This window comes from Oncorhynchus tshawytscha, linkage group LG26, assembly GCF_018296145.1.
Source record: "Oncorhynchus tshawytscha isolate Ot180627B linkage group LG26, Otsh_v2.0, whole genome shotgun sequence".
Classification (NCBI taxonomy): domain Eukaryota; kingdom Metazoa; phylum Chordata; class Actinopteri; order Salmoniformes; family Salmonidae; genus Oncorhynchus; species Oncorhynchus tshawytscha.
The window spans coordinates 42,336,776-42,363,553 of record NC_056454.1 but is presented as its reverse complement, the minus strand read 5'-3'; the positions used below and the strand labels follow the sequence as shown (position 1 = coordinate 42,363,553).

Below are 26,778 nucleotides of genomic sequence, written 5' to 3'. Positions count from 1 at the left end.
CACTGTCGTGTCTTTACTATCATTAAATTGAAGACTTAGTTTTTATCAAAGATTTTCTGTAATTAGTATTACGCGATTAAACTGATTAATCATGTAACTGTAATTAGCTAGGAAGTTGGGGCACCAAGGAAAATATTCAGATTACAATGTTATAATTTCCTAAAATATTTTTTCAGATATTTTATATCTGATCAAATAGTCTTCTGATTAATGATTTTTTTTTTACCTCACGTTAGTCTCATTCCAAACGTCGTAAATTGTTGGTTATATGCACGAACCCAGTCTTCACTATGAGTCATCCATACATCAATTGTCTTAAATAGTTCAACTCAAAAGGGAATTGGAGTTTCCTTCATTAAACAGTCCAAAATCACATTACACAATTATACAAACAGTATCATACTCACTCATTCATCTTATACAACAATTAGATGTAAACCTCATATGAGGCTAATATATAAACAGCGTTATGGTAATGTGCCACACCGTCTCCCATGAGATTCCCCAAGTTGTGACAAACGGACCAGTTAGTAGCTGGATTCTTCATGGATCTTTTATACCTTCTCCGGAACATGAAATTTGTTTGGACCTCAAGTTCTGTGAGGTGGAAGAAATTCCTTTGTTCTTAATGAAAATTCACTCTATCTCTTATACTGTGTGGCCATGAGGAAGGGTCTTCTCCTCAGGAATTTACGACCTCTCTTCTGACCACAGCAGTCTGGTTGTAAGAAGCAGAGAGCGGGGGATGGTGCTCGCTGTACCCAAAGAGGGCAACGTCATGACACCACTTCTCCGCAATACAATCTGGTTTTCGAGCTGGTCATGGGTACACCTCAGCCACGCTCAAGGTCCTAAATGACATCATAACCGCCATCGATATGAGACAATATTGTGTAGCCATCTTCATCGACCTGGCCAAGGCTTTCAACTCTGTCAATCACCACATTCTTATCAGCAGACTCAATAGCCTCACCTGGTTCACCAACTACTTCTCTGACAGAGTTCAGTGTGTCAAATTGGAGGGCCTGCTGTCAGGACCTCTGGCAGTCTCTATGGGGGTGCCACAGGGTTCAATTCTCGGGCCGACTCTTTTCTCACATATACATCAATGATATCACTCTTGCTGCTGATGATTCTCTGATCCACCTCTACGCAGACGACACCATTCTGTATACTTCTGGCCTTTCTTTGGACACTGTGTTAACTAACCTCTAAACGAGGTTCAATGCCATACAACACCCTTTCCGTAGCTTCCAACTGATCTTAAATGCACGTAAAACTAAATGCATGCTTTTCAACCGATCGCTGCCCACACCCGCCCGCCTGTCTAGCATCACTACTCTGGACGGTTCTGACTTAGAATATGTGGACAACTACAAATACATAGGTGTCTGGTTAGACTGTAAACTCTCCTTCCAGACTCACATTAAGCATCTCCAATCCAAAACTAAATCTAGAATCGGCTTCCTATTTCACAACAAAGCATCCTTCACTCAAGCTGATAAACATACCCTCGTAAAACTGACTATCCTACCGATCCTTGACTTCGGCAATGTCATTTACAAAATAGCAGTGCCATCAATTTTTGCACCAAAACCCAATATACTACCCACCACTGCGACCTGTATGCTCTCGTTGGCAGTAACTCGCTTCATATTCGTCACCAAATCCACTGGCTCCAGGTCATCTATATGTCAATTCTTGGTAAAGCCCCGCCTTATCTCAGCTCACTGGTCACCATAGCAGCACCCACCCATAGCACACGCTCCAGCAGGTATATTTCACTGGTCATCCCGAAAGCCAACTCCTTAATTGGCCACCTTTCCTTCCAGTTCTCTGCTGCCAATGATGGGAACGGATTGCAAAAATCACTGAAGCTGGAGTCTTACAGTTGAAGTCGGAAGTTTACATACACTTGTTGGAGTCATTAAAACTTGTTTTTCAACCACTCCTCAAATTTCTTATTAACAAACTATTGTTTTGGCAAGTCGGTTAGGACATCTACTTTGCACATGACACAAGTCATTTTTCCAACAATTGTTTACAGACAGATTATTTCACTTATAATTCACTGTATCACGATTCCAGTGGGTCAGCAGTTTACATACTCTAAGTTGACAGCTTGGAAAATTCCAGAAATGATGCCATGGCTTTAGAAGCATCTGATAGGCTAATTGACATCATTTGAGTCAATTGGAGGTGTGCCTGTGGATGTATTTCAAGGCTCTTTGCTTGACATCATGGGAAAATCAAAAGAAATCAGCCAGGACCTCAGAAAATAAATTGTAGACCTCCTCGAGTCTAGTTTATCCTTGGGAGCAATTTCCAAACTCTTGGAGGTACCACGTTCATCTGTACAAACAATATTACGCAAGTATAAACACCATGGGACCACCAAGCTGTCATACCGCTCAGGACAGAGACACGTTCTGTCTCCTCGAGATGAACGTACTTTGGTGCGAAAAGTGCAAATCAATCCCAGAACAACAGCAAAGGACCTTGTCAAGATGCTGGAGGAAACAGGTACAAAAGTATCTATATCCACAGTAAAAGGAGTTCTATATCGACGTAACCTGAAACGCCGCTCAGCAAGGAAGAAACCACTGCTCCAAAACCTCCATAACAAAGCCAGACTATGGTTTGTAACTGTACATGGGGACAAAGATAGAGAAATGTCCTCTGGTCTGATGAAACAAAAATAGAACTGTTTGGCCACAATTACTATCGTTATGATTGGAGGAAAAAGGGGGAGGCTTGCAAGCTGAAGAACAAATGCCAACCATGAAGCATGGGGGTGGCAGCATCATGTTGTGCAGGTGCTTTGCTGCAGGAGGGACTGGGGCACTTCACAAAATAGATAGCATCATGAGAATGGAAAATTATTTGGATATATTGAAGCAACATCTCAAGGCATAAGTCAGGAAGTTAAAGCTTGGTCGCAAATGGGTCTTCCAAATGGACAATGGCCCCAAGCATACTTCCAAAGTTGTGGCAAAATGGCTTAATGACAACAAAGTCAAGGTAATGGAGTGGCCATCACAATGCCTTGACTTCAATCCCATAGAAAATGTGTGGGCAGAACTGAAAAAGTGTGTGCGAGCAAGAAGGCCTAGAAACCTGACTCAGCTCACACCAGCTCTGTCAGGAGGAATGGGACAAAATTCACCCAACTTATTTGTGGGAAGCTTGTGGAAGGCTACCCGAAATGTTTGACCCAAGTTAAACAATTTAAAGACAATACTACCAAATACTAATTGAGTGTATGTAAACTTCTGGTCCACTGGGAATGTGATGAAAGAAATAAAAGCTGAAATAAATAATTATTTCTACTATTATTCTGACATTTCACATTCTTAAAATAAAGTGGTGATCCTAACTGACCTGAGACAGGGAATTTTTACTAGGATTAAATGTCAGGAATTGTGAGAAACTGAGTTTAAACGTATTTGGCTAAGGTGTATGTAAACTTCCGACTTCAACTGTAGGTTAATGAGCCAAATCTCTTTTTCATCCACTTTCATATTCAAAAAGATCCACCTAGGATTTTTAATGAATTTATTTGCAAATTATGGTGGAAAATAAGTATTTGGTCACCTACAAACAAGCAAGATTTCTGGCTCTCACAGACCTGTAACTTCTTCTTTAAGAGGCTTCTCTGTCCTCCACTCGTTACCTGTATTAATGGCACCTGTTTGAACTTGTTATCAGTATAAAATACACCTGTCCACAACCTCAAACAGTCACACTCCAAACTCCACTATGGCCAAGACCAAAGAGCTGTCAAAGGACACCAGAAACAAAATTGTTGACCTGCACCAGACTGGGAAGACTGAATCTGCAATAGGTAAGCAGCTTGGTTTGAAGAAATCAACTGTGGGAACAATTATTAGGAAATGGAAGACATACAAGACTACTGATAATCTCCCTCGATCTGGGGCTCCACGCAAGATCTCACCCCGTGGGGTCAAAATGATCACAAGAACGGTGAGCAAAAATCCCAGAACCACGCGGGGGGAACTAGTGAATGACCCGCAGAGAGCTGGGACCAAAGTAACAAAGCCTACCATCAGTAACACACTACGCCGCCAGGGACTCAAATCCTGCAGTGCCAGACTTGTCCCCCTGCTTAAGGCAGTACATGTCCAGGCCCGTCTGAAGTTTGCTAGAGAGCATTTGGAGGATCCAGAAGAAGATTGGGAGAATGTCATATGGTCAGATGAAACCAAAATATAACTTTTTGGTAAAACCTCAACTCGTCGTGTTTGGAGGACAAATAATGCTGAGTTCAAAGAACACCATACCTACTGTGAAGCATGGGGGTGGAAACATCATGCTTTGGGGCTGTTTTTCTGCAAAGGGACCAGGACGACTGATCCGTGTAAAGGAAAGGATGAATGGGGCCATGTATCATGAGATTTTGAGTGAAAACCTCCTTCCATCAGCAAGGGCATTGAAGATGAAACGTGGCTGGGTCTTTCAGCATGACAATGATCCCAAAGCAAGAAGCATTTCAAGGTCCTGGAGTGGCCTAGCCAGTCTCCAGATCTCAACCCCATAGAAAATCTTTGGAGGGAGTTGAAAGTCTGTGTTGCCCAGCAACAGCCCCAAAACATCACTGCTCTAGAGGAGATCTGCATGGAGGAATGGGCCAAAATACCAGCAACAGTGTGTGAAAACCTTGTGAAGACTTACAGAAAACGTTTGACCTCTGTCATTGCCAACAAAGGGTATATAACAAAGTATTGAGATAAACTTTTGTTATTGACCAAATACTTATTTTCCACCATAATTTGCAAATAAATTCATTAAAAATCCTACAATGTGATTTTCTCAAATTTTTTCTCATTTTGTCTGGCATAGTTGAAGTGTATCTATGATGAAAATTACAGGCCTCTCTCATCATTCTAAGTGGGAGAACTTGCACAATTGGTGGCTGACTAAATACTTTTTTGACCCACTGTAATTGAGTGTGTGTGTGTGTTCATATCGACTTTATGGTGTTCACATATTTTTACAGTTTTCATAACCTGCCTTCACCGTAGAATCTAGTAGCCATGGTGTTATGGAGCTGTCTCGGAAGAGCTGTCCATCTATAAAGAGTTTGTCTACAATGATAAAGGCACGCCTACCTCTCTCCCTCTGTTGCCTCTGTACAGGATACAGTCTCTTGCGACATTCGTTTATCTCCTGTGGAAATTGGTCATTGAGACCGAATTTGGTCCATTTTAGCTCCCTTCCTCTGCTTTTGATCAGCTCCTTTTGTTGGTATTGTTAAAATGTTGTAATGATAAGACTGGGACCCTTGGTCTTGTCGCTCCGAGCTCCCAGTCTGTGTACTCTGTGAAAAGTCACCTTGCTTACAGTCTCTAGAGGAAGTTTCAAGGCGGATTGCATGAATTCTCTGGTTGCCCCCTCTGGATTATTGGATGTGTCTTCAGGAATCCCAGAAAATATTATATTTTCACGCATGCCACGTCTTTGTATGTCTAGTAGCAACACTCTCATAACCCTGTTTTCCCTGAGTAGACAATCCATGTTGGAATCAAGGGATTTTACCTTCCCAGCTAGCAATGAGGAATCAGCCCAGAAGGGGCCCTCTTTTGGGGGGCCGGAACTGATTAAATCGGCCCGGAATCACCTGTTGGACTAGCCCGGAATCTAAATGAATAACTGCCCAGAATCGGCCCAAGGTCATTAGGCCATTTCCATCTCCCGGAATTCAGCCGACTTTGACGGCATCTTACCAGAATCCCCCCAGAAGCGGCCTGATGCAAATCATTTTAAATATTACTATTATACATTTTATGCATACAAATTATACCCATCCACCAAAAAAATGGAATGTAGGAGGAAACATTGTACATCTTGGTGACCGTGTCAGCGTGTATGCGCCTGGCCGCCATCAGGAGTCACTACAGCATGATGGGACAAGGGCATCCCAGCCGGCCAAACCCTCCTCTAACTCGGACGACACTGGGCAAACCAGCATCTGTAGAAAAGCAGTTTACACTGTGATGCAGTGTCTTAGACCGCTGCACCACTCAGGAGGCTCCAGACACAAAGTTTTGAATGCTTATCTATTGCCTTGCACAAAGTATCAAAATACTACACAGGAACCTTAAAGGATTTCATTTAAATGTTTGTTGTATTTTTTAAATCACAGACACAATGATAAAATATGGAAAAATAAATAATGAAATGTTATTTATATATAGTGAGAGAATTTCACTCTGGCTAAACTCCAAACTCCCCCTCAGCCCTGCTACCTCCTCACACACACACAGGGGATGCCTTTCCTACGGCCTCCAGCTGAGAGGCAGATCCTGTTGGTTGGTGGGAGGTCAGGAATATATATATTTTCATTTGAACCTTTGTTTAACAAGGAGAGTCAGTTAATAACAAATTCTTATTTACAATGACGGCCTAGGAACAGTTCAGGGGCAGAACGACAGATTTATACTTTGTCAGCTCGGGGATTCGATCCAGCAACCATTCGGCCACTGGCCCAACGCTCCAACCACTAGGCTACGTGCTGGCTACCTCCTTCACTTCCTATCAGTCTGGATGAGTCAGGGGGAGCATGGGGCAGCAGGGCGTAGGCAGGGTCAGGTGGTGCTGAGTGAACAGACACAGAAAACACATCCTTTCTGTTTTGTCCCTCTTTCTCATGTTAAATCACCTGCCTTTAATCCCACTATCACCCCTCTCCCCCAAACCATAGAGATGTTGTTTCTAATTATTCACATCATTCTTAACTGGAAACAGACTTTAGCTTTGAAATATCGAAACTCTTCACGTTGGATGTAATTTTCCATTTGAATTTGTTTTAATTACATTCGGTTCTATTTACATGTATGGCAATTAGGCAACATTTGCAAGGTGCCCTGGACCTGAATGAGCCTACTTCATTTATATTTTTAGAACCTCAAACACAGACTCAAAACCTCGATTTTTGTCCTGAAATGGTTATGGGTGAGGTTAACACGGTGTGGGTTTCCTCCTTCGTGGCACTGGCGGCAGGTGCACCGTAATTAAACTCGGATGAATAAAAGTCCCAGGGTACCCGCGCGCGCCACTCATCCGAAAGCCAGTAGTCAAATACACTAATCGATCGTGGCTCATCTGTTTTCACTCCCCGTCTTTATAATGATAATGACTGTAGGCTAGGTGTCCCAGTGTAATTTCGCGGAGTGCTCAGTCCCCTTGGACGTTACACCTGAGCGAGCAGACCAGACAGGTCTATGGTGGACCGGCTCAGTGTCTGTCTGCTGCTTCTCACCGGTGTTTACCTTTCAGTTTCCCCTCAGAGCTAGGTTAGGCTACTGGCAGTAGCTTAGTAACACATAACGCTAATGATCTCTCCACACTGGCGGTGTGTTCAAAGTGATAACTGTCGATATACGGCTATAGATCATCTGGAATCAAGTAATTTGACACAGACCCACAGACGTCATCTGAAATGTTTTCCTTTTCTTTGATGAGGGCTCATGGTGAGCAAATGGTTAGTATATCCAGTCACCGGGAGGCATTGAGAGCAACGAAACTGTGTTTGATTTATTTTGTCCATCTGTTGACATCTTTACAACTTTTTTGGTCAGTCTAGAGTGTCAAGATCGGGCGCAACAGCATGGTTTCCCGCCGCCTCTTATTCTGGCAAACGCCCTATGAGATAAGGTGTAATGAAATGGGCAGTTATTTAACTGATTTGCATAGTAACTTTAAATTGAATGTTTGCATTATGTGTGGCTCTATGGGCTTGGATTAGGTTTCTCAACAGTTGAATAACCTCTTAAACTGACGTTTGATAATAATGTAGACTATGTCATTATGTTTAGGCTATAGCCTCGTGCGTATGTTATATTTGATGAGAATAATCAAATGGCAGAATTGAAGACAGGCTATTCACTTATTATAGAAGCAACATTGAACGACAGGCTACTCACTTATTGTCAACCGTGGTTGCGGTAGGCTAAATCTTCCATCTGTCTCTCCCTCTCTCTTTCCTAACTCCTCTCTCTCTCTCCCTGTCTGTCAACATACGCTCTCACACTCACACACGAAGTCTCGCATTTTTGGATTTGCGTTTCATGCTGGGTGGGGGGTCAGCTGCTGCAGCGGAGCAGCAGTGAGTGGCTTGTTCCAGCGTCTAGCCCTCTGACCAGCTGCCGTATGTACATGCATGGACAGGACACGATCAGAACTACTGTCGCAGACCAGACTTACATCTAAAGCGCATGGACAGACTCTGAACACTGACTTCGTGCCGGTAAGTGTGTGTGTACCCATTCTAAGTGTATATCGTGGCATGCCTGTCTAATTCCAAGCAGGTATGTGTGTGTGTACCCATTCTAAGTGTATATCGTGGCATGCCTGTCTAATTCCAAGCAGGTATGTGTGTGTACCCATTCTAATGTATATCGTGGCATGCCTGTCTAATTCCAAGCAGGTATGTGTGTGTGTACCCATTCTAAGTGTATATCGTGGCATGCCTGTCTAATTCCAAGCAGGTATGTGTGTGTGTACCCATTCTAAGTGTATATCGTGGCATGCCTGTCTAATTCCAAGCAGGTATGTGTGTGTGTACCCATTCTAAGTGTATATCGTGGCATGCCTGTCTAATTCCAAGCAGGTAAGTGTGTGTGTACCCATTCTAAGTGTATATCGTGGCATGCCTGTCTAATTCCAAGCAGTTACATGTGTTTGCAACAGCACTGGCGTTAAATTAATATTGTTTTGCATCGCTTTTATAGCCACTAGCAGAGAGTAGAATTGAAATGTGTTATTTCAGGATGCTCTGTTTGATGAATGTGTTCTATAGGAGCCGTGGAGCAGTGTTCTGGTTTCTCCAGTAGGACGCAATCACTACATCCCAAATTAGTTTATGTGTGAACGTTTAGTATGAAAGTTATGAAGATGAACATTGATCATTTTGCCTTCAGTTGTCAAAGTTATGTCAGAATAAGATTAGGAGGCTATTACATGGGATTTCACGCGCCATGAATTTTCCACAGACAAAGTTGGATTTTAAATAAGACTTTCTTCGGTTCGTTTACAAATTGAATGTGACACAGTAAAACAGAGAGATCTCCGATCATCTGCCTCTTTCTCACTGTCGTAGCTCCGCCGCTTATCACTGTATCCATTTCAGTGGCTCTGATGATATCGAGTGGCCATGGCGAGCGAGTTGACTGAGTGTGTAGAGCCTCGATGTGGTCACCCAAGCCGGGTTAATTGAATTAGCATCCTGGTGGCTGCGTGACAAGGGTGAAAGGAAGAGACCCGGGATGCCATCGAGGGTCTGGCGCACAATCGTTTGTGTAACAGCGTTCCAGCTAGTGGTTAAACGATCCCTCGGAAACGCGGGCGTGTGTTTATGTCACACAAAAGGGCCAGTGGCTGTGTGTAAGAGAGACACGAAAAGTGTAAATTCCTGTCAGAAATATTTCTGTTCCAGGTTCTTTTTGGTCCTTATGCAACAGTGTTCTCTAAAAGTATTTCACACTATAGCGTGTCTGTAGCCCTACACCATCACTACGGCTCTCTGCTGTGTGAGCAGCCTCTGGCAGGCGGTGATAAGAGTTGGTGGGAACCAGCCTGCTCAGAAACTCCAGTACTACTGAATGTGATCCGTCAGGGTCCGTGACCACTTTGATTAGAGGGAAATAAACCAATTTACAGTATGGCGCTGTCCTGGGTCTCCAAGCCCGGATGGATGCGTGTACATGGCAGGCGGCGGGAAAGCCAGAGACGCGTGATTCCTCCCCTGCTCCCCATTCTATACGATAACCTATTGTGCGCTGAAATTAATTGGATCATAATAGCATTGATCTTAACCTGACCCCTCCGGCGTCGTGCTCTTCGGTCCATTGATCGTATTTAGGATTTATGAAGGGTGGTTAGCGACACAGGACATGCTCTGGACAAGATGGGTGTAGTGGGCCTGTTTGCATAAGAGGTTTTCTTGTGTGCAACGTTTGTTTTACTTGTGTGTCTGTGTGTGTGCCTGGAGTTGTTTGAACTGAACTGTGTCCTAAATGCTATCTATGTTCTCTGTTTGAGAGGTGATATATGAGAAGAGCTTGACAACTGGTGGGGTACTATGCATCATCCTGAGTGTATTCATGATGCATTTAGGCTGTGTGTGTGCGCACGTGCAATATGTGTATGAGAATGTGTGTGTATGGACTGTGCAGGACAGAGCAGCATTCATTTCACTCTCAGACATTAGACCTATCATGTCTGGTAAACAGCCATTCATCAGCTTCTCCTCTCATAGTGATGCCAATCAGAACCAGGTCCATTAGCCGCACAGTGTGGGCAATACAATTGTATGTCTGTCCACTGCAAGAGGACTCCGTTAGTGTGTGTGTTATGATTCTGTAATTGTTTTCAGGATTTATTGGATGTTAGTGTGTGTGTCCCTCTCCATGCACGAGGCTATCCTACCAATTTGTGCCTATGTGTGTATGTTGATATGAGATACACTCACCGAATGCTGTATGTATGGTCCATCAAGAGTGAATATCAGTGTTTATAATACATTCATGTGTGTGTGTGTGTGTGTGTGTGTGCGTGCGACAGAGGGGGAGAGTCGTGACTTGTGATGGATGATGGATAGGGTAGATAATGGCATCTTGTGAAGAAACACAATTCTCACTTTTCCTCCCCCTTCATTTCATCTTTCATCCCAGCCCCTCTTCCCACTCCCCTTTATAGTCAACCCTTTTCTCTTCCTCTTTTACCCTTCCACAAAAAGAGCAACAAATATGTTCTTCCTCACTACCTCTCTCCCTCAATTACACCTTCTCTCTTCCCCCTTTCCCATTGGCCAAAAACTGGTTGAGTCAAAGTTGTTTCCCCATCATTTCAACCCCAAAAATCAATGTTATGATGTTGAAACTATTTAGAAAACTCATTGGATTTGCAAAATGTCATCAACGTAAGGGCATTTAGGTTTTTAACTTTGAACCTAAATCCAATGACATGCTGACATTTTTGGTTAATTTCACATTGAATTTACGATAGTTGACAACTCTATCAAATGTAAATCAAAACTAGATGTTGAACTGACGTCTGTGCCCAGTGTGTTCTCTCCTCACACACTGAGAAACAACTCTGCCTCTACCACTCTTACTCCCCCTCTCCTCTCCTCCTCTTCTGCTCTCACTCTCTATAGTTCCTGTACTGGCTAAAGTTGAGCAGGTGTGAATAGCAATGTTGATTTGCAGTCTGGTATCTCATCAGTGGGAGGCAGGTCATCAATGTGATTGTGTCTGTGTCCCTACTGTCTCTCCCTCCGCACAAACATCTTCCTCCTCTCTTGTTCCAGATGACGTGAACCACAATTATAGTTATATTCATTTATATACAGACATGCTCAAATTCAGATTCCACGCACACATACGCAGATATAATGCAGACTGTGTGTCGTTCTTTCTCACACTCAAAAACAATGACTTTGGTGTGTATTTCTTTCCTCTTGTTTATGAATACTATATATTATATATATATATATATATATATATAAAAATCTTTGACCTCTCCGCTCACTTTCCTGAGGCAAAACAAAGAAAGAGAGTGTGTGTGTGTGCGTTGTCTCACTCCACTGTAGTTAAAAGCCAGTCTCAGACTGATCGAACTTCTGAAAGCTGGGATAGCGATCTTCGTGAATTGATATTCAATATCTCCTCTGAGAGTTTAAAACTTTGGCTCTGATGTCTTTAACAGCCTTTTCTTCTATTGCTAAGTGTTTTTTACGTGCTTGTGAATTTATCACATAATCTGTGTGTGTGTGTGTGTGTGTTCCCAGCTCTCACGGTCTCACGTCAGAATTGGACGTCCATCCATGTTCCACACATGTCAAATTTTGAAGTTGTTCCAAACATTAGCATTCAAAGTGTTTAAGGTTAAGTTTAGGATATTAACTCAGCATTATTTAGGATTGGCATTAACTCAGAATGGTTAAGGTTTGGGATAGACTTAAAACAAAAATATCAAAAAACAATTTCTACCTATAAATTTAAACTTGCAACCTTTGGAATCAGAGGCAGATGCTTACGTCTATCCACCATCCCCATCGCCCTAGCAAATCTGAAACCTACTTGAAGGTAACAGCATTCACTGTTACCCCTAGTGACCAGCTTCCACATCATCTCCTGATGTCCTCAGACATGGATGGACGTCAAATACTGACTTGTACCACGGGTGACCTGGCTGGTATGTGTGTCCTCACAACCAGTCCTGCAGAATGTCTATTCCTGCCTGTCTAAATAACTCTTCCATGCCATTTCCATCCCTCTTTCTTTCTTCTCCCCCTTTTTCTGCATCTTTATCTACCCCTCTCCCCTCCCTTTGCACACTCCCTCCATCCTCTCTCTCTCTCCCTCCCTCCCTCTCTCCATCTTCCTACCTCTCCCTCCCTTTCACCTCCCCTACTCCCTATCGATCCATCCAAAGTCATGAATCACAGAGCGAAATCATCTCCCTGATGGATGGGTGTCAGAAATCAATCCAAAGAACTTTAGGAAAGAACGACAGACTGAAAGAAGAGCATCTCAAAAGAGACAGAACCCTTTGTCTTATCTCAGTGCTGTAATCATGGATTCCATCTTCTGTCTCATCCACTCCCTCCCTCCCTCTTCCTCTCCTCCTTTTCTATTGACAGACAGGCTGAGGCTCCACTGGGTGAAAAGGAAGAGAGGAAGACAGGGCAAAAGGGAAAGAGAGACCAAGACCCAGAGATACACTGACAGAGAAACAGAGAGAGAGCCTCAGTGTTCCCTAACTCTGTAAAGGTAAGGGTAGCAGAGGAGACATACAAGAGGCAGTGTGTTTAGGAGAGCCCAGGGCATTTGGGCTGCGTTACCCCTTTAGCCCTCTAGTGGGTGCCCTCGCCCATATCAGGCCTGAAGGGACATGGCCATCTGAAAGACTCTTCTCTCTACCACCTTCCACCACTCCCTCGATCAGTCTCTTTTTTTCAACAACGTAACTCTAATCAATTCTCGTTGCCATGGAGAAGACATACTCCCTCACAGCCCACTACGATGAGTTCCAGGAGGTCAAGTATGGTGGTCGCTATAGCAGCGGCACCCTTAGCAACGGCATGAGCCTGCACTTGGGCGGGAGCCTAGACCGAAATATTGGGCGTGGCCGAGGCAAAGGGGGCGGGGCCAGTGATCGGTGTCGGGACCTGAGTGGCATCAACAGAGGACAGGGACTTCCTCGTTGGAGCCGCAGGGAGATCTGCCTGCTCTCTGCTCTGGTGTTTGCTGTGGGGATGTGTGTCATCCTGGGCAGCATGCTGGCACTCAAATACATCTCCCTGGACTTCCAGCAAGAGGCGCACTGCAGACAGGACTGCCAGAAGAAACGCTCGTTAGTCCGCGCCGCACGCTTCATCCAGGCCAACATCGACCCCACCATCCAGCCCTGCCAGGATTTCTACAGCTTTGCCTGTGGTGGCTGGCTACAGCGCCATGGCATCCCAGAGGACAAGCTGAGCTATGGCATCATCACCGCCATCGGAGAGCACAATGAGGAGAAGCTACAACGTCTCCTGCTGGAGCCAGTGCACCGGCACACCGTGGACTCTGCGGAACGCAAGGTGAAAGAGTTCTACCGCTCCTGTGTGAACATCCAGGAGATTGACAAGCTGGGGTCGGGACCCATGACGGAGGTGATTGACAGCTGTGGCGGGTGGGACCTGGTTGGAGTGCCCTCTGGTGGTGCAGGGTGGGAGAGCAGTACTGCACCAGCCAGACCAGACTTTAACGAGTTGCTCTATAGGACCCAGGGGGTGTACAGCACTGCAGTCTTCTTCTCTCTGACTGTCAACGTGGACGATAAGAACTCCTCACGCAACGCTATCAGGGTAAGAGTGTCTCTGTCAGAGTGTCTCTCTGCGTGTGTGAACACCTTACTGTTTATCATCTGACTGATATACCATCTGTTTACTAACATGTCTGTGTTGATTACACAAGTCCATATGTGTTCCCTTGACTGTAATCGTATGTGTGTATTTGTAGATTGATCAGGAGGGGCTCACACTGCCTGAGAGGACTCTGTACCTGGGGCAGGATGAGGACAGTGTGAAGGTAAAGGATTACCCCCTCCCTCTTTCTATCCACCACTCCATCTCTCCATCTGTTCACTTATCGACCAATTCCTTTCTTCTCCATCCATCCACCTGTTTGTTCCTGTCATCTCTGTTCCCTTTGTTATCCTGTCTGCTCTGCCACATGTCACACTGCTGTCCATTGACCATTAATGATGATGTCATGGACAGATCCTGGCGGCTTACAAGGCCCTGATGGAGCGTCTGCTAAGCATGCTGGGGGCTCACAATGCCACTCAGAAGTCCAAAGAGATCCTACAGCTGGAAACACTCCTAGCCAACGTAAGTGTGTGTGTGTGTGTGTGTGTGTGTGTGTGTGTGTGTGTGCATGTCTATATGCGTGTGTGCATGTCTATATGTGTGTGTGCATGTCTATATGTGTGTGTGCATGTCTATATGTGTGTGTTTGTGTGTGTGTGTGCATGTCTATATGTGTGTGTGCATGTCTATATGTGTGTGTTTGTGTGTGTGTGTGCATGTCTATATGTGTGTGTGTGTTTGTGTGTGTGCATGTCTATATGCGTGTGTGCATGTCTATATGTGTGTGTGCATGTCTATATGTGTGTGTGCATGTCTATGTGTGTGTGCATGTCTATATGTGTGTGTTTGTGTGTGTGCATGTCTATATGTGTGTGTTTGTGTGTGTGCATGTCTATATGCGTGTGTGCATGTCTATATGTGTGTGTGCATGTCTATATGTGTGTGTTTGTGTGTGTGCATGTCTATATGTGTGTGTTTGTGTGTGTGCATGTCTATATGTGTGTGTTTGTGTGTGTGCATGTCTATATGTGTGTGTTTGTGTGTGTGCATGTCTATATGTGTGTGTTTGTGTGTGTGCATGTCTATATGTGTGTGTTTGTGTGTGTGCATGTCTATATGTGTGTGTTTGTGTGTGTGCATGTCTATATGTGTGTGTTTGTGTGTGTGCATGTCTATATGTGTGTGTTTGTGTGTGTGCATGTCTATATGTGTGTGTTTGTGTGTGTGCATGTCTATATGTGTGTGTTTGTGTGTGTGCATGTCTATATGCGTGTGTGCATGTCTATATGTGTGTGTGCATGTCTATATGTGTGTGTTTGTGTGTGTGCATGTCTATATGTGTGTGTTTGTGTGTGTGCATGTCTATATGTGTGTGTTATATGTGTGTGTGCATGTCTATATGTGTGTGTGCATGTCTATATGTGTGTGTGCATGTCTATATGTGTGTGTGCATGTCTATATGTGTGTGTGCATGTCTATATGTGTGTGTGCATGTCTATATGTGTGTGTTTGTGTGTGTGCATGTCTATATGTGTGTGTTTGTGTGTGTGCATGTCTATATGCGTGTGTGCATGTCTATATGTGTGTGTGCATGTCTATATGTGTGTGTTTGTGTGTGTGCATGTCTATATGCGTGTGTGTTTGTGTGTGTGCATGTCTATATGTGTGTGTTTGTGTGTGTGCATGTCTATATGCGTGTGTGTTTGTGTGTGTGCATGTCTATATGTGTGTGTGTGTGCATGTCTATATGTGTGTGTGTGCATGTCTATATGTGTGTGTGTGTGTGTGTGCATGTCTATATGCGTGTGTGTTTGTGTGTGTGCATGTCTATATGTGTGTGTGTGTGTGTGTGCATGTCTATATGCGTGTGTGTTTGTGTGTGTGCATGTCTATATGCGTGTGTGTTTGTGTGTGTGCATGTCTATATGTGTGTGTGTGTGCATGTCTATATGTGTGTGTGTGTGTGTGTATGCATGTCTATATGTGTGTGTGTGTGTGTGTGCATGTCTATATGCGTGTGTGTTTGTGTGTGTGCATGTCTATATGTGTGTGTGTGTGTGTGTGTGCATGTCTATATGTGTGTGTGTGTGTGTGTGCATGTCTATATGTGTGTGTGTGTGTGTGTGCATGTCTATATGTGTGTGTGTGTGTGTGTGCATGTCTATATGTGTGTGTGTGTGTGTGTGCATGTCTATATGTGTGTGTGTGTGTGTGTGCATGTCTATATGCGTGTGTGTTTGTGTGTGTGCATGTCTATATGTGTGTGTGTGTGCATGTCTATATGTGTGTGTGTGTGTGTGTGTATGCATGTCTATATGCGTGTGTGTTCAGTTGTAATGTTTTTTCCCCTCTGTTTCAGATTACTGTGTCTGAGTATGATGAACAGAGAAAGGACATCAACACTATGTACAACCGCATCACCCTGAGACAATTACAGCGCATCGCTCCTAGTGTGAGTAACACACACACACACACACACTGTGTTGTGTGTGTGGGCAGAAGTGTGATGGATTAAGAGCTGATCTCCAGCAGAGCATTTTGAAGTGTGTGTGTAAGGCGGGGGGGGCCATTCTAGGCCCCGTGAACCTCTCATACCCACGCCTCCGTGGCTCAGCGAAGCTGTCTGCCTTCCGGGGATAGAAGGAGACCAACGGGGGCTACAGAAGGAAGGAGAAAGAGGGTAGAGGAAGGGAGAGGACGGGATAAATAGGGGTCCACGGGGACTTCAGAAGGAGGACAGGGGGAGAACTGATGGGGGGCATATAGGGGAAAGAGGGACTGAGGGGGTAGAGAAAGAGGGGGGAAGTCAGGAGGGGAGAGCCGTAAGGTGACTTGGACAGCAGCAGGAAACTGATGGAGAATTCAGAGCTGCTCCATCACTTCTGATTGGAGAAGAAGGGAGGGGAGTGAATGGGGGAATGGACATGGACAGAGAGAGAGATGAATGAAGTGAGCTTCACTAGCATCACTGATAAAACGAGAGAATGAAATATGAGAGAAAAAGAAAGAAAGAAGAATGAAAGAAATGCGAAAGAGATTACTAAAAAGGTGCAAATGGTGAGTGAGAGAGATTATTTTCCTGCTGTAGCAAACTGGTTTAAATTAAGATCCTACATCAGAACACATTCAGACATGGTCAAATAGGAGGATATCAATTACGTTCATACTGATTTATCCCTCTCCCTCTTTCACTCTCTCTTTTCTGCTATCCCACTATTGCCTGTTAATAATAGTGGGAGATTGAGACACTTTGGCATTACAGGGATGCTGTATGGTCAGTAGTTGAAGAGGAACTTTGTGTTGTGGATGACCTAAGTTATGAGCAGGGTTTCTTTTATGGCTTTACCTTCTTGTTATCCTCTATATATCTTTGATATTGTGGAGGCAGCATTTGCACTTTCCTTACTGGTACAATAAAGGTTTGTTGGAATCCCCCTTTCATCAGAGCAGGGTGACAACGATCCTGTTTTCTTATCTTGTGTTGTGGAAATTCCCACCAGGGACTCAAAGTCAATATTAAATTGACCATCTCCATCTCTTCATTCAAAGACTCAATCATGGGCACTCTTACTGACAGTTGTTGCTGCTTTGCGTGATGTATTGTTGTCTCTAACTTCTTGCCCTTTGTGTTGTTGTCTGTGCCAAATAATGTTTGTACTATGTTTTGTGCTGTCATGTGTTGCTACTGTACCATGTTGTTGTCATGTTGTATTGCTACCATGGTGCATTTTCATGTGTTGCTGCCATGCTATGTTGTTGTCTTCGGTCTCTCTTTATGTAGTGTTGTGGTGTTTCTCTTGTTGTGATGTGTGTTTTGTTCTATATTTAAATTTTTAATCCCAGCCCCCATCCCCACAGGAGGCCTTTTGCCTTTTGGTAGGCTGTCATTGTAAATAAGAATTTATTCCTAACTGACTTGCCTAGTTAAATAAAGGTTAAATAAAAAATTCAATACAATTATTTTTTATCAGCAAGCTGAAGAGGTTCCAACAAACTTAATGAAACCAAGTAGTACAAATCGGTCAGGAGATCCGCCGGGGCAGTCCTGTTTATTCTCTTATATACTGCTTACACAGACAAATTATATTTGCATGATTTACATGATTCATTATTCATAATTAATTCATCATTAACGTTTGGTTCCTGCATGTAGCCAACCAATACCTCACAAGGCTTCTTATTTCCAAGCTGAGACCTTGAAACTGAGACACCCTTTTTGGTCCTCAAAGCAATGTTCTGGGCTTACTGCCAAATTGTTTATACTGATAGTGAGGATTCCTCGCAGACACGATCAATCGGTCACTTGCATGAACACAATTGAATTGGTTATTAGAAAAGCACAAACAAAATTTTCTCTCACACTTGTTAAAACCTAAAACCTCTACTCTCCTATCCCTCCACTCCTCTCCCCCTTCCTCTCCCCTCCCCCTTCCTATGCTCTCCTCTTCCTGCCCTCTCCTCTCCCTGCCCTCTCCTCTCCCTCTACCCCTTCCTCTCCTCTTCCTCTCCTCTCCCCCTTCCTCTCCTCTTCCTGCCCTCTTCAGCTGCATTGGAAACGTTTGTTGGACAGAATTTTCCATGATAACTTCTCTGAGGATGAAGAGATCGTGGTGTTGGCTACTGACTACATGGAGAAAGTCTCCGAGATCATCAAGACCACCTCCAAAAGGTGAGAAAGGGAGAGTGGGAGGTGAATGAGAGGAGGGAGGAGAAGGGTGAATGAGAGGAGGGAGGAGAAGGGTGAATGAGAGGAGGGAGGAGAAGGGTGAATGAGAGGAGGGAGGAGAAGGGTGAATGGGAGGAGAAGGGTGAATGGGAGGAGAAGGGTGAATGAGAGAAGGGTGAATGAGAGGAGGAGGAGGAGGAGGGTGAATGAGAGGAGGAGGAGAAGGGTGAATGAGAGGAGGAGGAGGAGGAGAAGGGTGAATGAGAGGAGGAGAAGGGTGAATGAGAGGAGGAGGAGGGAGGAGAAGGGTGAATGAGAGGAGGAGGAGGAGAAGGGTGAATGAGAGGAGGAGGAGAAGGGTGAATGAGAGGAGGAGGAGGAGGAGAAGGGTGAATGAGAGGAGGAGGAGGAGGAGAAGGGTGAATGAGAGGAGGAGGAGAAGGGTGAATGAGAGGAGGAGGAGAAGGGTGAATGAGAGGAGGAGGAGAAGGGTGAATGAGAGGAGGAGGAGGAGGAGAAGGGTGAATGAGAGGAGGAGAAGGGTGAATGAGAGGAGGAGGAGGGAGGAGAAGGGTGAATGAGAGGAGGAGGAGGAGGAGAAGGGTGAATGAGAGGAGGAGGAGAAGGGTGAATGAGAGGAGGAGGAGAAGGGTGAATGAGAGGAGGAGGAGAAGGGTGAATGAGGAGGAGGAGGAGGAGGAGAAGGGTGAATGAGAGGAGGAGGAGGGTGAATGAGAGGAGGAGGAGGGTGAATGAGAGGAGGAGGAGGGTGAATGAGAGGAGGAGAAGGGTGAATGAGAGGAGGAGAAGGGTGAATGAGGAGGAGGAGAAGGGTGAATGAGAGGAGGAGGAGAAGGTTGAATGAGAGGAGGAGGAGAAGGGTGAATGAGAGGAGGAGGAGAAGGGTGAATGAGAGGAGGAGGAGGAGGGTGAATGAGAGGAGGAGGAGGAGAAGAGTGAATGAGAGGAGGAGGGAGGAGGAGAAGGGTGAATGAGAGGAGGAGGAGAAGGGTGAATGAGAGGAGGAGGAGGAGAAGGGTGAATGAGAGGAGGAGGAGAAGGGTGAATGAGAGGAGGAGGAGGAGGAGGAGTGAATGAGAGGAGGAGGAGGAGGGTGAATGAGAGGAGGAGGAGAAGAGTGAATGAGAGGAGGAGGAGAAGGGTGAATGAGAGGAGGAGGAGGAGAGGTTGAATGAGAGGAGGAGGAGAAGGGTGAATGAGAGGAGGAGGAGAAGGGTGAATGAGAGGAGGAGGAGAAGGGTGAATGAGAGGAGGAGGAGGAGAGGAGGAGGAGAAGGGAACAATGAGAGGAGGAGGAGAAGGGTGAATGAGAGGAGGAGAAGGGTGAATGAGAGGAGGAGAAGGGTGAATGAGGAGGAGGAGAAGGGTGAATGAGAGGAGGAGGAGGAGGAGGAAGGGTGAATGAGAGGAGGAGGAGAAGGGTGAATGAGAGGAGGAGGAGGGAACACTGAGGAGGAGGAGGGAGAGGAGGAGGAGGGAAACTGAGGAGGAGGAGGAGGGAACACTGAATGAGAGGAGGAGGAGGGTGAATGAGAGGAGGAGAAGGGTGAATGAGAGGAGGAGAAGGGTGAATGAGAGGAGGAGAAGGGTGAATGAGGAGGAGGAGAAGGGTGAATGACTCAGAGGAGGAGGAGAAGGGTGAATGAGAGGAGGAAAGGGAATGAGGAGGAGGAGGAGGGAACACTCAGGAGGAGGAGGAGGAGAAGGGTGAATGAGAGGAGGAGGAGGAGGGGGAATGAGAGGAGGAGGAGGGAGGAAGGAGGAATGAGGGAGGAGGAGGAGGAGAAGGGAACACTGAGAGGAGGAGGAGAAGGGAATGAGGAGGAGGAGGAGGGAACACTGAGGAGGAGGAGAAGGGAATGAGAGGAGGAGAAGGGGAAACTGAGAGGAGGAGAAGGGAACAATGAGGAGGAGGAGAAGGGTGAATGAGAGGAGGAGAAGGGAAATGAGGGAGGAGGAGGAGGGGGAATGAGAGGAGGAGAGGAGGAGGAGGAGGGGAAATGAGGAGGAGGGAGGAGGGGAAACTGAGAGGAGGAGGAGGAGAAGGGAAATGAGAGGAGGAGGAGAAGGGAACACTGAGGAGGAGGAGGAGGAGAAGGGAACACTGAGGAGGAGGAGAAGGGAGGAGGAGGAGGGGGAACACTGAGAGGAGGAGAGGAGGAGGAGGAGGAGGGGGAACACTCAGGAGGAGGAGGAGGAGGAACACTCAGGAGGAGGAGGAGGAGGGGAACACTCAGGAGGAGGAGGAGGAGGGAATGAGAGGAGGAGGAGGAGGAGGGAACACTGAGGAGGAGGAGGGGAGGAGGAGGGAAGGGAACACTGAGGAGGAGGAGGAGGAGGAGGAGGGAACACTGAGAGGAGGAGGAGGAGGGAACACTCAGAGAGGAGGAGGAGAGGGAACACTGAGAGGAGGAGGGAACACTGGAGGAGGAGGAGGGAACACTGAGGAGGAGGAGGAGGGGGTGACACTCAGAGGAGGAGGGGAACACTCAGGAGGAGGAGGAGGGAACACTGAGGAGGAGGAGGAGGGAACACTCAGGAGGAGGAGGAGGGAACACTCAGGAGGAGGAGGAGGGAATGACTCAGGAGGAGGAGGAGGAGGGAACACTGAGGAGGAGGAGGAGGGAACACTCAGGAGGAGGAGGAGGAGGGAACACTCAGAGGAGGAGGAGGGAATGAGGAGGAGGAGGAGGGTGACACTGAGGAGGAGGAGGAGGGAACACTGAGAGGAGGAGGAGGAGGGAACACTCAGGAGGAGGAGGAGAAGGGAACACTCAGGAGGAGGAGGAACACTCAGAGAGGAGGAGAGAAGGAACACTCAGGAGGAGGAGGAGAAGGGAACACTGAGGAGGAGGAGGAGAAGGGTGAACACTGAGGAGGAGGAGAGGAACACTCAGGAGGAGGAGGAGAAGGGAGGAGGGGAAGGAACACTGAGAGGAGGAGGAGGAGGAGGAGGAGGAGGAGGAGGGAACACTCAGAGGAGGAGGAGGAGAGGGAACACTGGAGGAGGAGGAGGAGGGGAGGGAACACTCAGGAGGAGGAGAGGGGGAACACTCAGGAGGAGGAGAAGGGAACACTGAGGAGGAGGAGAAGGGAACACTGGAGGAGGAGAAGGGAACACTGAGGGAGGAGGAGAAGGGAACACTGGAGGAGGAGAGGGAACACTCAGGAGGAGGAGGAGGGAACACTGGAGGAGGAGGAGGGGAACACTCAGAGGAGAGGAGGAGAAGGGAACACTCAGGAGGAGGAGGAGAAGGAACAATGAGAGGAGGAGGAGAGGAGGGAACACTCAGGAGGAGGAGAAGGGAAACTGAGGAGGAGGAGAAGGGAACACTCAGGAGGAGGAGGAGAAGGGTGAACTCAGAGGAGGAGGAGAAGGGAACACTGAGGAGGAGGAGGAGAAGGGAACACTCAGGAGGAGGAGGAGAAGGGAACACTGAGGAGGAGGAGGAGAGGGAACACTCAGGAGGAGGAGGAGAAGGGAATGAGAGGAGGAGGAGGAGGAGGAGGGAACACTCAGAGGAGGAGGAGAAGGGAACACTGAGGGAGGAGGAGGAGAAGGGTGAACTCAGAGAGGAGGAGGAGAAGGGTGAATGACTCAGGAGGAGGAGGAGAGGGTGACACTGAGGAGGAGGAGGAGAAGGGAACACTCAGGAGGAGGAGGAGGGAACACTGAAGGGGAACACTCAGGAGGAGGAGGAGGGAACACTCAGGAGGAGGAGAACACACTCAGGAGGAGGAGGAGGGAACACTGAGGAGGAGGAGGAGGAGGGGAACACTCAGGAGGAGGAGGAGGGAGGAGGGAACACTCAGGAGGAGGAGAGGAGAAGGGAACACTCAGGAGGAGGAGGAGGAGGGGAGACACTGAGGAGGAGGAGGAGGAGGAGGAACACTCAGGAGGAGGAGGAGGAACACTGAGAGGAGGAGGAACACTCAGGAGGAGGAGAGAAGGAACACTCAGGAGGAGGAGGAGGGAACACTGAGAGGAGGAGGAGGGAACACTCAGGAGGAGGAGGAGGGGAACACTGAGGAGGAGGAGGAGAAGGGAACACTCAGAGGAGGAGGAGGGGAACACTCAGGAGGAGGAGGAGGGAACACTGGAGGAGGAGAAGGGAACACTGAGAGGAGGAGGAGAAGGGAAACTGAGGAGGAGGAGGAGGAGGGGAACACTGAGGAGGAGGAGGAGGGAACACTCAGGAGGAGGAGGAGGGAACACTGAGAGGAGGAGGGAGGGAACACTCAGGAGGAGGAGGAGGGAACACTCAGGAGGAGGAGGAGGAGGGGAAACTGAGAGGAGGAGGAGGAGGAACACTCAGAGGAGGAGGAGGAGAGGAACACTGAGAGGAGGAGGAGAAGGGAACACTGAAGGAGGAGGGAACACTGGAGAAGGGGAATGAGAGGAGGAGGAGAAGGGAGAATGAGGAGGAGGAGGAGAAGGGAACACTCAGGAGGAGGAGGAGAAGGGAACACTGAGGAGGAGGAGGAGGAGGAGGAGGAGAAACACTGAGGAGGAGGAGGAGAAGGGTGAGGAGGAGAGAACACTCAGGAGGAGGAGGGAACACTCAGGAGGAGGAGGAGGGAACACAGAGGAGGAGGAGGAGGACAGAACACTGAGGAGGAGGAGGGAGGAGGAGGAGGAGTGAGGAGAACACTCAGGAGGAGGAGGAGAAGGGAACACTCAGGAGGAGGAGAGGAACACTCAGGAGGAGGAGAAGGGAACACTCAGGAGGAGGAGGAGGAGGGAACACTGAGAGGAGGAGGAGAGGGAACACTCAGGAGGAGGAGGAGAAGGGAACACTGAGGAGGAGGAGGAGAAGGGAACACTCAGGAGGAGGAGGAGAAGGAACACTCAGGAGGAGGAGGAGGAGGGAGGACACTCAGGAGGAGGAGGAGGGGAACACTCAGGAGGAGGAGGAGGAGAGGAGGAGGAGAGGAGGGAACACTCAGGAGGAGGAGGAGAAGGGAACACTCAGGAGGAGGAGGAGAAGGGAAACTCAGGAGGAGGAGGAGAAGGGAACACTCAGGAGGAGGAGGAGAAGGAACACTCAGGAGGAGGAGGAGAAGGGAACACTCAGGAGGAGGAGAGAAGGGTGACACTCAGAGGAGGAGGAGAAGGGAACAATGAGGGAGGAGGAGGAGGAGAAGGAACACTCAGGAGGAGGAGGAGAAGGGAACACTCAGGAGGAGGAGGAGGAGGGAACACTGAGGAGGAGGAGGAGAAGGGAACACTGAGGAGGAGGAGGAGGAGGGAACACTCAGAGGAGGAGGGAACACTCAGGAGGAGGAGGGAACACTCAGGAGGAGGAGGAGAAGGGAACACTGAGGGAGGAGGAGGAGAAGGGAACACTGAGGAGGAGGAGGAGGAGAGGGAACACTCAGGAGGAGGAGGAGAAGGGGAACACTCAGGGAGGAGGGACCAGGAGGGGGAACACTCAGGAGAAGGGAACACTCAGGAGGAGGAGAGAGGAACACTCAGGAGGAGGAGGAGGGAACACTCAGGAGGAGGAGGAGAAGGGAACACTCAGGGAGGAGGGGAACACTCAGGAGAAGGGAACACTCAGGAGGAGGAGGAGGAGGAGGAGAAGGGAACACTCAGGAGGAGGAGGAGAAGGGAACACTCAGGAGGAGGAGGAGAAGGGAACACTCAGGAGGAGGAGGAGGGGAGGACACTCAGGAGGAGGAGGAGGAGGAGGAGGAATGGAGGAGGAGGAGGGGAACACTCAGAGGAGGAGGAGGGGTGAACACTCAGGAGGAGGAGGAGAAGGGAACACTGAGAGGAGGAGAAGGGAACACTCAGGGAGGAGGAGGAGGAGGAGGAGGGAAACTGAGAGGAGGAGGAGGAGGGGTGACACTCAGGAGGAGGAGGAGGAGAAGGAACACTGGAGGAGGAGGAGAAGGGAAACTCAGGAGGAGGAGGAGGAGGAGAACACTGAGGAGGAGGAGGAGGGAAGGAGGAGGAGGAGGAGAAGGGAACACTGAGGAGGAGGAGGAGAGGAGGGAAATGAGGAGGAGGAGGAGGGGAACACTGGAGAGGAGGGGAGAGGAGGAGAAACACTGAGAGGAGGAGGAGGGTGAACACTGAGAGGAGGAGGAGGGGTGAACTGAGGAGGAGGAGGAGGGGTGAATGAGAGGAGGAGGAGAGGAGGGAAACTGAGGAGGAGGAGAAGGGTGACACTCAGAGGAGGAGGAGGGGGAACACTGAGAGAGGAGGAGGAGGGAACACTCAGGAGAAGGGTGACACTGAGGAGGAGGAGGAGGGGAACACTGAGGAGGAGGAGGAGAAGGGTGAACTGAGGAGGAGGAGGAGAAGGGAACACTCAGGGAGGAGGAGGAGAAGGGAACACTGAGAGGAGGAGGAGGAGGAACACTCAGGAGGAGGAGAAACACTGGAGGAGGAGAAGGGAACACTGAGAGGAGGAGGAGAGAGGGAACACTGAGAGGAGGAGAGAGGGAAACTGAGGAGGAGGAGAAGGGAAACTGAGGAGGAGGAGAAGGGAAACTGAGGAGGAGGAGAAGGGAACACTCAGGAGGAGGAGGAGAAGGGAACACTGAGGGAGGAGGAGGAGAAGGGGACACTCAGGAGGAGGAGGAGGAGGGGAGGGAACACTCAGGGAGGAGGAGGAGGAGAAGGAACACTCAGGAGGAGGAGGAGAAGGGAACACTGAGAGGAGGAGGAGGAGAAGGGGAACACTCAGGAGGAGGAGGAGAAGGGAGGAGGAGGAGGGTGAACTGAGGAGGGAACACTCAGGAGGAGAAGGGAAGGAACTGAGGAGGAGGAGGAGGAGAAGGGAAACTGAGGAGGAGGAGGAGAAGGGAAACTCAGGAGGAGGAGGAGGAGAAGGGAACACTGAGGAGGAGGAGGAGGAACACTCAGGAGGAGAAGGGAACACTGAGGAGGAGGAGGAGAAGGAACACTCAGGAGGAGGAGGAGGGAACACTGAGGGGAGGAGGAGAAGGGAACACTCAGGAGGAGGAGGAGAAGGGGACACTGAGGAGGAGGAGGAGAAGGGAACACACTCAGGAGGAGGAGGAGAAGGGAACACTGAGGAGGAGGAGGAGAAGGGTGACACTGAGGAGGAGGAGGAGAAGGGAACACTGAGAGGAGGAGGAGAAGGGAACACTCAGGAGGAGGAGGAGAATCAGGAGAGGAGGAGAAGGGTGACACTCAGGAGGAGGAGGAGAAGGGAGGAGGAGGAGGAGGAGAAGGAGAGGAGGAGGAGGAGGAGAAGGGAACACTGAGGAGGAGGAGGAGAAGGGAACACTCAGGAGGAGGAGGAATGAGAGGAGGAGGAGGAGGAGGAGGAGAAGGGAACACTGAGAGGAGGAGGAGGAGGAGGAGGAGGGAATGAGAGGAGGAGGAGGAGGAGGAGAAGGGTGAATGACTCAGGAGGAGGAGGAGGAGAAGGGAACATGAGGGAGGAGGAGGAGGGAACACTGAGAGGAGGAGGAGGAGGAGGGAACACTGAGGAGGAGGAGGAGGAGGGAACACTGAGGAGGAGGAGGAGGAGGGTGAATGAGAGGAGGAGGAGAAGGGTGAACACTGGAGGAGGAGGAGAAGGGAAATGAGAGGAGGAGGAGGAGGAAGGGTGAATGAGGAGGAGGAGAAGGGTGAATTAGGAGGAGGAGGAGAAGGGAATGAGAGGAGGAGGAGGAGGAGAAGGGGAACACTCAGAGGAGGAGGAACACTCAGGAGGAGGAGAAGGGTGAATGGAGGAGGAGGAGGAGGAGGAGGAGGAGAAGGAGGAGAATGAGAGGAGGAGGAGGAGGAGGAGAAGGGTGACATGAGAGGAGGAACACTCAGGAGGAGGAGGAGAAGGGAATGAGAGGAGGAGGAGGAGGAGGAGGGAATGACTCAGGAGGAGGAGGAGGAGGGAAACTGAGGAGGAGGAGGAGGAAGGAATGAGAGGAGGAGGAGGAGGAGGAGGAGGGTGAACTGAGAGGAGGAGGAGGAGGGTGAATGAGAGGAGGAGGAGGAGGAAGGGTGAATGAGGAGGAGGAGGAGGGAACACTGAGAGGAGGAGGAGGAAGAGGAGGGAACACTCAGGAGGGTGAATGAGGAGGAGGAGGAGGAGGGTGACACTGAGAGGAGGAGGAGGAGGAGGAGTGAATGAGAGGAGGAGGAGGAGGAACATGAGAGGAGGAGGGAGGAGGAGGGTGAATGAGAGGAGGAGGAGGAGGAGGGTGAATGAGAGGAGGAGGAGGAGGGTGAATGAGG

General features: G+C 48.3%; 2 protein-coding genes across 2 annotated transcripts in view; both read left to right on the top strand.

Moving 5' to 3' along the window:
• Positions 1 to 26,778, top strand: part of LOC112225629 (activin receptor type-2A) — a 679,452-nt gene that overhangs the window by 508,356 nt on the left and 144,318 nt on the right. The window lies entirely within an intron of this gene.
• The window catches only part of LOC112214314 (endothelin-converting enzyme-like 1), a 36,580-nt gene continuing 17,897 nt past the window's right edge, over positions 8,096 to 26,778 (top strand). Inside the window, exons 1-6 of the mRNA XM_042306661.1 lie at positions 8,096 to 8,266; positions 12,665 to 13,873; positions 14,028 to 14,096; positions 14,288 to 14,398; positions 16,236 to 16,328; positions 18,421 to 18,545. Of these exons, the coding sequence (XP_042162595.1) occupies positions 13,013 to 13,873; positions 14,028 to 14,096; positions 14,288 to 14,398; positions 16,236 to 16,328; positions 18,421 to 18,545 (1,259 nt within the window). The 5' untranslated portion in view covers positions 8,096 to 8,266; positions 12,665 to 13,012. The remainder of the gene's footprint in view (positions 8,267 to 12,664; positions 13,874 to 14,027; positions 14,097 to 14,287; positions 14,399 to 16,235; positions 16,329 to 18,420; positions 18,546 to 26,778) is intronic.